Source organism: Octodon degus, unplaced genomic scaffold (assembly GCF_000260255.1).
Source record: "Octodon degus isolate 3935 unplaced genomic scaffold, OctDeg1.0 scaffold00095, whole genome shotgun sequence".
In the NCBI taxonomy this organism is placed as follows: domain Eukaryota; kingdom Metazoa; phylum Chordata; class Mammalia; order Rodentia; family Octodontidae; genus Octodon; species Octodon degus.
The window spans coordinates 6,108,226-6,117,785 of record NW_004524671.1 but is presented as its reverse complement, the minus strand read 5'-3'; the positions used below and the strand labels follow the sequence as shown (position 1 = coordinate 6,117,785).

The window sequence follows — 9,560 nt, the reverse complement described above, 5'->3', positions numbered from 1 at the left end:
TCTGCTGCAGCCGTTAGACTTGAACCCTTTGTATCTCTCTGGCAAGATGTTCTGCTTCTGAATCAGCTGGGTGGGTCTTGTCTCTAGCCTCTTTGTAGGGAGTTCTGCTGAAGGGATCCGTGCTGGGCCTGCGTTCTTGGTCTATTCAGGATCCCGTGGCCCCCGGTCATCTCACTCACTCGCCAGGCCTGCGCTCTGGGTCTAATCAGCATCTGGAGGGCCCCAGGTCGTCTCACTCACTCACCAGGCCTGTGCTCTGGGTCTGTTCAGGATCCCGCGGCCGCCTGGGTCGTCTCACTCACTTGCTGGGCCTGCGCTCTGGGTCTGTTCAGGATCCCGCGGCCCGGGTGGTCTCACTCACTCGCTGGGCCTGCATTCTGGTCTGTTCAGCCATAAATTTCTTAAGGTGCTCTTTATCATTGAAAGATCTTATTTCTGTATCTATTTTGAAAGATAATTTTGCAAGTTATAGTTCTGGTTTAGAAGTTGTTTTTAGGGGCGTAAAATATGTCCCTTCAAGCACTTGTAGCTTTTAAGGTTTGTCTTGATAAGTCTGCTGTTACTCTAATATGTTTGCCTTTATGAGTGATTCTTTGCTCTTCTCTAACATCTTTTTTTTTTTGTATGTAATGTGTTACGGGGAAGTTTTTTTATTGTGATTATTTATACTTCACTTTATGTTTAATTTGGAACATAATATGCTATTATTTCCATAAACATTTTTATGCTGTTATTTTTCACTCATTCCAGTTATCTAGTTAATCTTATTCTTTGCATCTTCTAGCAGCGGTTGTATCTGTTTTTCCTTCTTGGTTGATTTTTAGCTTTTGTTTTTAGGAGATCTCTGTATAATTGTTTTCAGAGACCATCTTCTAGTTCTTTTAGTCTGTCATGTTGGTCACTTCTGCTGCACATAATTTCAGTAGACTGTAATATGCTGGATTTCTGTCTGAAACTTTTCCATGGACTCACAATTCTTTGCTAAATTTGTTTATGCTTTGTATGATTTTGTTTAGCTTATCCTTTTTAGTGTCTTCTATAATTTTGATGATTGTTTTGTTTATTAAACCCATTATCTGTTATATTTTCTTTGTGCTTATGGAACACCTTATTGATACTTTTTAATCTCTGTTGTCCTTTAGAATATTTTTTGTTTGTGGCTTTTGATTTCCTCTCCCTTGATTCCCTATGAATGAGGTTTGAGGAAGTTGAGCGTTTTTGGAGGCATTTTCTTACCTTGTCTGATATCTGTATTGCTTTTTGGTTTGCTTTGTGCTGAAGTTTGTGGCCCATATATTAGACTGTTGCTAGTGAAGAGATCTTTGTAGTTAGTGTCTGCTTTTGATTGATGTATTCTTGGCATGGCTATGTATAGGCTTTTCCCGAGATACAGTCACCTCCATTAATTTGGGAGGGGAGGATTTAGTATAATTGGTCAATTCCTAGTTCTCTTGAAATAAATAGTGGTATTGTTAACACAAATGTAATCTCAATATTAATATACAGATTAAGCACGCCAACAAGTGTGCCACCCTACTAAATAAGCTATGTAAACTTTGAAAAATTTACGAGAAGTCAGTGAACTTTTACAGTGATTGTTATTGTATTTAACTTATGATAAAGACTATATCAGGGGTATGCTGGAGTTGTAGTTCAGTGGTAAAGCACATGCTTTGCATGTATGAGGCCTTAAATTCTATATCAGCACCAGAAAAAAAAAAAAAGAACGTCTACACACACAAATGCACACGTATGTATCAGAAGGGTAGATTTGCTTCATTTAGAGCCTACCTTCCTGCTCTCCTTGTTCATATTTTTCTTCCCTGCTTTTGTTTTAAAATGAAAATAAAGTAATTTCAATAGCAATATAAATTTCTTATTTATTTTTTTTAGTACTAGGGATTAAACTTGGGACCTTGTACTTGCCAGGCAGGTGCTTATGTGGTTGAGCTATATCCTCGGCCCTATAGTAATATAAATTGTGGAAAGATACTGGACTAAACATTTTGGGAACCATTTAAGGTGTATTTGCATATCTTTCTGTCAGTCTTTATTATTATTTTTGTCTACTGGACACTGGGTTTCTTGGAAAAAAGTAGGTTTGATTTTTTTATTTTTATTTACCACTTACTATATTACATAGTATATATTATGTACACAATTTGCTGTATGAAAAAAGTACAATTTCCAAGTGAATGGTAAATGGCAATGGAATTCCCATCTCTGACAAAACTAAACAAAAAAAGGGGATATAAATGAAGAACTATTTTTGTATCTGTATGTACAAAATAGGATCGATTCACAGCTAGTCTTAATGATCTTTCAAAGATTTCTTTGCCAGAAAATGAATTGACGGTAAACATAGATGGAATAAATAATATCCTTGTGCTTTTTATTTTTTGATGTAGGTACTCTTAACCTTGTAATTCCATGGAAAAACCTTTATACTCAACCAGTTGTAGCTGTTTTAGAAGAAATTTATTTGCTCATAGTGCCTTCTTCTAGTAAGTAAATTGTTTAAATTATAATTTACTTTTAAAACTTTGCTTCATGGTACAAAATGAAGAGTTATAAAGTACAAGTTAAAGAACTGGCTAACACAAAATGATCCAAAAAAGTGGTCAGCATGACCTAATGATAGTGGCTTGTTGTGAATATTGGAAAAATAATAAATTATTCTTATGTATATAGAAAAGTCTTTATATTTTATACATATATTTGCTCAATAATGCTTTTGGGGATCTTTTAAGCTATTTTAATATTTACTTTTAGTATTTATTAGATCAAATAAATTAATTTTAATTTTTTTTTGTTATGTATTTGGTACGGGGTCTCACTGTGCAGCTTGGACTTGTAGTGATCCTCCTGTTTTGAGCCTCCCACCACAGGGATTACAGGCGTGCACCATCACACCTGTCTTAGCACATCCAGGGTTAGAGCTGGCACAGAATATGGTGCCAGGGAATGAACCCCGGTCCCTGCACTTGCCTAAGCAGGTGCCTAGTCCACTGAACTATCTCACCGGCCCATATTTTAAATTTTTGTAGACTGATTAAGAAATTTATTTTCAAGGATATTTTTTGGAAGAGTAGTTTTAGATTAAGATTCTTCCTTTTTGTGCTTAATGCAGGAATAAAATACGATCCTTTAAAAGAAGAAAAACAACTCATAGAAGCAAAACAGCAGGAATTAAAAAGGATAGAAGAAACAAAACAAAAAGTTGATCAAGGTAAAGAAAATAAAAATCATTGGTAATAAAACTTTCAGGTAAGACAAAGATTTAGAAATTAATCCTGACATATCTATTATTGATTACCTTAAAAATGACCAAATGTATAGGAAAAAAGAACTTTATTATTTATTGATAAGATTCAAAGAGCTTCTATTTTGCTCCCTGTTTTACTTAATTATGTGGTCCTTTTATATTAAAATACATTTAGTTAAATCATTTGGAGTACATATGACTTTGTTAATTTTCATTGTCTAAGGTTTCTACATGCATGTACAAATATCTGAGTTCCAGCTTTTGATTGTCCTTAGATGTTCAAAGTAGAATTGTTGAATCGTGTGGTAATTCTTTGTTAAATTTTTAAGGAACCACGATTCTGTTCCCATAGTGGCTGTGCATTTTATATTCAACTAACATCTCATAAGGGATCCAGGGGCCGGGGAGATGGCTCAGTAGAATAATCCCTTGCCTGGCAGGCACAAGGGCCTGAGTTCAATCCTGGTTCCCCCCACCCCTCCAAAAAAAAATTATAAGGGATTCAGTATCTACATCTTTATTATGTATTATTTTGAGAATAGCTGTCCTAGTGGATAAAGGGTGTTTTATGCATTCAGGTTTTGATTTGCATTTCTCTGATAATCACTGAAGTTGAATTTTTTTCATGTGACTGTTGGTTATTTGTTTATCTTCTTTTGGAGAAATGTTTGTTGAAGTTCTTTGTTCATTTTTATCCAGGTTCTCTCTGTCACTTTGAGTTATATAATTCTTTGTATATTAATAAATATTCCAAATCAGATATATGATTAACAAATATTTACCCACCTGATGGGCTGCCTTTCTACTCAGTTGATAATGTCATTTACTACACACGTTCATTTTTATGGTTTTTATTTTCTCATTATGCCCATGGTTTCTGTTAAATAATGGAGCATATTTATAATGTTTACAGTGGCTATTTTAATGTCTTTATCTGCTAATTCCCTCTTATATGGTATTTATTGGTCTGTTTTTATTGGCTGATTTCTCTCCCAGATGTGCTTAACAGTTCACGGCTTAACAGTTCACCAGAGATGTTGGATTCATTGCAGCTCTGTAAATGCCGTTATCACTGAGTGTTTGCCTTGGCTTCTTCTTTGTCAATAATGTTGAAGAGGGGGCCTGGCCTTAGCTCAGTTGTTTAAGTGGCTGCTTCCACAAAGCTGTCAGCCTCAGGTTGCTGTAGTTCGATCCCCACAACTCTCCAGCCAGCCAAACCAGCCAAACGTGCCAAACCAGCCATGAGGGCATTTGGAGCAAAAAAAAAAAAAAAATTATTTTCGATTTGATTTGAAACTGTCTCATTGCTATATGTTTATCAATAAAACTTTGAAAAGAAAAAAATAAAATAAAATATAATTCTAAAAAAAAAAAAAATAATAATGTTGAAGAACCATGAGTAGTGATGCACATCTGAGAGGCTGAGACATGAAAATCCTAAATTTGACTCTAGCCTGAGCAGTTTAGTAATCTTGGATGTACCTCAGTGTACAGGCCCTAGCTTTATTCCTCACTATGCCCCACCTAGTACAATGTTAGGGTTTGGTTTAGCAGATGTCAAATTCCTTCTTCATCATGTTGATCCTTTCCAGCTTGTTTAAGTTTCCTTATAGTGAATATAGGCTTCGCTTGAAGTTTATCTTTCCAAATTGATATAAAGGTTTGACTTTTTGGAAGTCTTCTCTTGTAGTACCAGTGGTTCTATGAAATTAGATTCCAGTTGAACACAGTTCAAAGGTCTTCTTCCCTGTGGGTATTTGGATAGCACTGTCACAGCAACCTGGACCATGTTTCTGGTCTGCTTCCTGGGGTTTCACCCTATATGTGTGCAGAGATGTGTTTTGCAAATGACTCAAAGAATGTAGTGCATACTGGAACTCTGTCTCTGGTCTGTTCTCTCCATGTATCATGATTTCTGCCTCATTGCAGCAACGCTTAACTTGGAGCTCACATAAGGCTTTGTGATTTCTTAGCTCTGCTTCTTTTGGTCTTCTATCTGTAAGCACAGACTAACATCAAAGATAAAAACAGTAAGTGCCCACAGGAGCACAGCTTAACAAGCACAGTGTGTTACCAAGGCAAGAAAGGACAGACTGACCTGTCCCTTGCTCTTATGACGGGTTGAGCTCCCACATTTAAGCTCAGTAGCAAGAAGCCTTGCTGTGCTATGGAGAAGCAGTTATGAGCTATCTTGGGTGCAGGAATTCTTTTGAAGGAAGACAAATGATGTGTGGTGGCCTGGTTCTTCTGCTGAGGTCAGGGGACCTAAGAGACAGCACTGATCTGCTTAGACCAGAAGCCTACAGCCGCCGCAGACTAGGGCTCAGTTGGCAGTCAGCCTCTATAATTCACTATCCTTGTAACTTCCTGTAGCACTGTCACCAGCTAGAAAAGAATCTGTTCTAGAGAAGGGGTTGCATATGTATACACTTGGATTTAGATAAATGGAATTACAGTGGTGTAGGCACATGCCCCTTATTCTCATGTCCAGTATGTATCAAATGATGACTAGCTGTCCTCAATGCACTGGAAACCCAGTTCTGACTCCTCTGGATACAGAAGCTGCATGTCATGTGGAATAACAGTGTAGAGATCCCAGTGGGTTAGGATCTGATGGAGCCATATTTGATCATGCACTAAGCCCCTTTAACACTGTGAGCACAGTGTACCCCTGCAGCAGTCAGCCTCAGCACAAGCCTGTAAGTAGGTGGGATACCCCATCCCCCACGTGCTATCTCAGTTTCCCTGCTATCCCCAAAGGAGCATTCCACCAGGGCACTGACCATGTGGCTCCTATGTAGCATGCTGGGACTGTCTGATCCTTTATTTCTGTTCAACTGGAAAATGTTGAAAGTATCGTTTTCTTAAAAATGGAACATGATTTTTTCATCATTTCTGGAGAAGAGACAGGAAACTAATTTCGTATTTTGTATCATGGAGGGAGGAGTATACTATACTGAAATAACGTACATTTGAGCACAAGTAACTTACAATGGTAGGCATTAATTTTTATGGGAAATTCTTGCCTTGTTGATCTTACTGGCTTTTATATATGCCTATTGTAATTCTTAATATTCATTATTTCGCATGTCTGTATACTTAGGCAGTTAATAGATTAATTATAAAATTTAGTGTCATAAATTTTACATAATGGCATTACTCTTTTTGAACAAGAAGCTAGCTTTTGAAAAATTGCTGCATGCAGTTACTTTTGAAAGTCTTTTGGTATGAAAGAGTTAAGAAAATAGGCTATTAATAATTCTATTTAAAATACGGGGGCCGAGGAGATAGCTCAGTAGAATAAGCACTTGCCTGGTAAGTGCAAGGGCCTGAGTTCAATCCCTGGTTCTGGAAAAAAAAAAATTGAGGGGCCAGGGAGATACCTCAGTAGAATAGGCAGTTACCTGGCTAGTACAAGGTCCTGAGTTCAATCCCTGGTACTGCAAAAAGAAAAAAAAATTATAGATTTGTTTTTAACAAGGGAATATGTTACTTTAATATATGGATATTGTAGGATGTATATATTTCATTGAAGTTAAAAAGCATATTTACAATTGTAGAACACCATCCGGATGAGAAGCAAGACACTTTTGCAGAAAAACTAGTCACTCAGATCATAAAAAATCTTCAAGTGAAAATTTCCAACATTCATATCCGTTATGAAGATGATGTAAGTATGTGATTTTAAAAATATATGCATTTATACATTATTTTACAGTTTATTTGCCACACTTTGTAATGGTCAGCCAGTTAGATTGCTGGGAGATAGGGGGAGAGATGACATGATTTTTCTCTTTCATACTTGCAAATTGTGATTTTTAGTCCTTAGTGGCAAGTCCTTAGTTATACTTTGTATAAACTTCAGATCAGAAAGGAAGATGCCTTGGGATTTATAAATTTAAATTATATATTTTTAAATATACTATTTTACCTCCTGGGAAGAGCAAAGGTGTATGAATTGGTAGAGCTAGACCTGTTTGACATTAAATAGTTCATTGTTCTCTTAAACACATAATTATTTACTTTAAGTATTGAGTGTCTTTTTTATAGCCATATAAACTAAAACTATAGTAATATGATACAACACTAATAACATTGAGTATTTCAATTTGTTTCAGGAAAAATATAGGAACAAAAGTTACTTGAAAAATAGGGGGGTGGGGCCACATGAAAAAGAGAAAAAGAAAAAGAAACTTTTTGACTCTTTGAAATAGGGTATTTCCTACCAAGTTAAGGTTTTCTATAAAGTGAATTTTGTCCAGACTCTAAAAAAATCGGAATAATATTTACTCTTTTCCACTTAGATTACAAATCGAGACAAACCACTGTCATTTGGTGTTTCCCTTCAAAATCTCAGCATGCAGGTATTTTATGAAATTTATGCAATTACTTGTTTTTTTGTTTTTACCACTAGTGAGTTCTTTGAGAGCAAAGAAGTTTTTGTGATTACTTACCGGATGATATGTTTTCAAAGACATTTCATAGGAAATTGTCTTAGGATATTGTTAGTAGTACCATACATTTACGTACGTAAGAAATTGGATTTCCACTAGCCTTTTAAATGTAATGATCTTTTTACTGCTGTTCTTTTTTTGCTTTTCAGACAACTGATCAAAACTGGGTTCCATGTTTACATGATGAAACTGAGAAATTAGTTCGTAAGGTAAAATAAATACCCTAGACTTGATGAAAAAAAGAAAGACAAATGGTACCATATGCATAGATACAAATTTTTGTGAGTTGTGTTCATTTGTTGAAATGGTATGGGTCACTTACTTGAGACTTCTGAAAATAGTGTGTGTTAAAAATGCTTCAAAGAGGGGCTGGGGAGGTGGCTCAGTGGAATAAGCACTTCCCTGGCAAGTGCAAGGGCCTGAGCTCAATCCCCGGTTCTGCAAAAAAAAAAAAAAAAGCTTCAAAGAAAATGAGATATATAATAAACTCGATTTATTTTCAGTTAATTCGATTGGATAACCTTTTTGCCTATTGGAATGTGAATTCTCCGATGTTTTATCTTTATGATTATGATGAATCATTGGTAAGTTCTATTGATATATATATGTATATATTGGTGTTGTATTTTGTGAAAGGTATAAATCATTGTCAGTAATCTAAATATAAGTCATTATTTTCTAGGCAAAATTCATTAGTATTTATGGAAATGGTGAATTGTACAATGCATGCATATGTACAAACACACCTTAATAGGTGCCTGAATATTCTTTTGTTACAGTTTAATATAATGTTTAATACCTTTAATGTATTGCCATAGCTAAGTTCTCTTGTTTGAGTTAATTTTTTAAAAATGGCTTTTGAGCATCTTACAGTTAATAGAATTTTGTAGAATAAAGATATATTGACATGAATGTAAATAAAAGTAACTTTTCTTTTAATAGTACAGCTTAAAGAATGGCATTGTCAATGAAAATATAGTTCCAAGAGGTTATGATTTTGGTAAGTATGTTCTATAAAATAAGGGATTTGATTAGAAGTAATCAATATAAAGTTTACACTGACATTGTTGATAATACTTTGACCTTTATTGTGTAGGTTATTGTGGGGGAGCATTTGGCTATATTTCAAAGCTATGGGTGAGAAATGTTTTTATTAGGCAGACAGAGAGAGAGAGAGGGAGAGAGAGAGGAGAGGAGGGGAGGGGAGAGAAGGGAGAAAGTTGAGAGAGTGTTACTGAGGAACCCAGGACCTCATGCATTCTAGGTGAATGCTGTATGTTTGAACTGCACACCCTTACCTCTTGGACTTACTTTTTTGTTGTATCTTACTTGTTTTTTGAAACAGTCTTGCTGTGTAGTTCAGGCTGATCCTGAACTCACTATGTAGGACAGGTTGGCCTTGAACTTGCATCAGTGCTCCTTCCTTAACCTTTGGAGAGCTGGGATTATAGGCATGTACCATACTCCCAGGCATCTTGTGCTCACTCTTAAAAGTGTTATTTTCATTTTTAAAAAATTCAGTTTCATTTTCTTTTAGGAAATGAACAGATAAGTTATTTGTTGTGAGTATTGATGATTCTCAAGTTTATTACTTTAGGTTTGACTTCTCTTGTTCTGTAGTCATTTTATGCTATGTTATAGTCCATTGAGGGAAAAGAATTGCATAGTAATTTGAACAGCAAATGATTAATGCAAAGAATTTTTAACAATGAGAGGGAATTACAGTAAAAGGTCAATGGCTATTAAAAAGAAAAAAATGCTAAAGAGTATGGGAATACTAAGAAAAAGGAACAACCCCTACCTTTGGTTTAAGATGAAACACCTAAAGAAGAAAGCCCCTT

The 9,560-nt window shown here is 35.5% G+C and overlaps 1 protein-coding gene across 1 annotated transcript in view; it reads left to right on the top strand.

Moving 5' to 3' along the window:
* Vps13a (vacuolar protein sorting 13 homolog A) overlaps nucleotides 1-9,560 on the top strand; it is a 241,039-nt gene that overhangs the window by 17,830 nt on the left and 213,649 nt on the right. Inside the window, exons 4-10 of the mRNA XM_023722991.1 lie at nucleotides 2,409-2,504; nucleotides 3,131-3,229; nucleotides 6,826-6,935; nucleotides 7,570-7,629; nucleotides 7,869-7,928; nucleotides 8,223-8,303; nucleotides 8,662-8,719. Of these exons, the coding sequence (XP_023578759.1) occupies nucleotides 2,409-2,504; nucleotides 3,131-3,229; nucleotides 6,826-6,935; nucleotides 7,570-7,629; nucleotides 7,869-7,928; nucleotides 8,223-8,303; nucleotides 8,662-8,719 (564 nt within the window). The remainder of the gene's footprint in view (nucleotides 1-2,408; nucleotides 2,505-3,130; nucleotides 3,230-6,825; nucleotides 6,936-7,569; nucleotides 7,630-7,868; nucleotides 7,929-8,222; nucleotides 8,304-8,661; nucleotides 8,720-9,560) is intronic.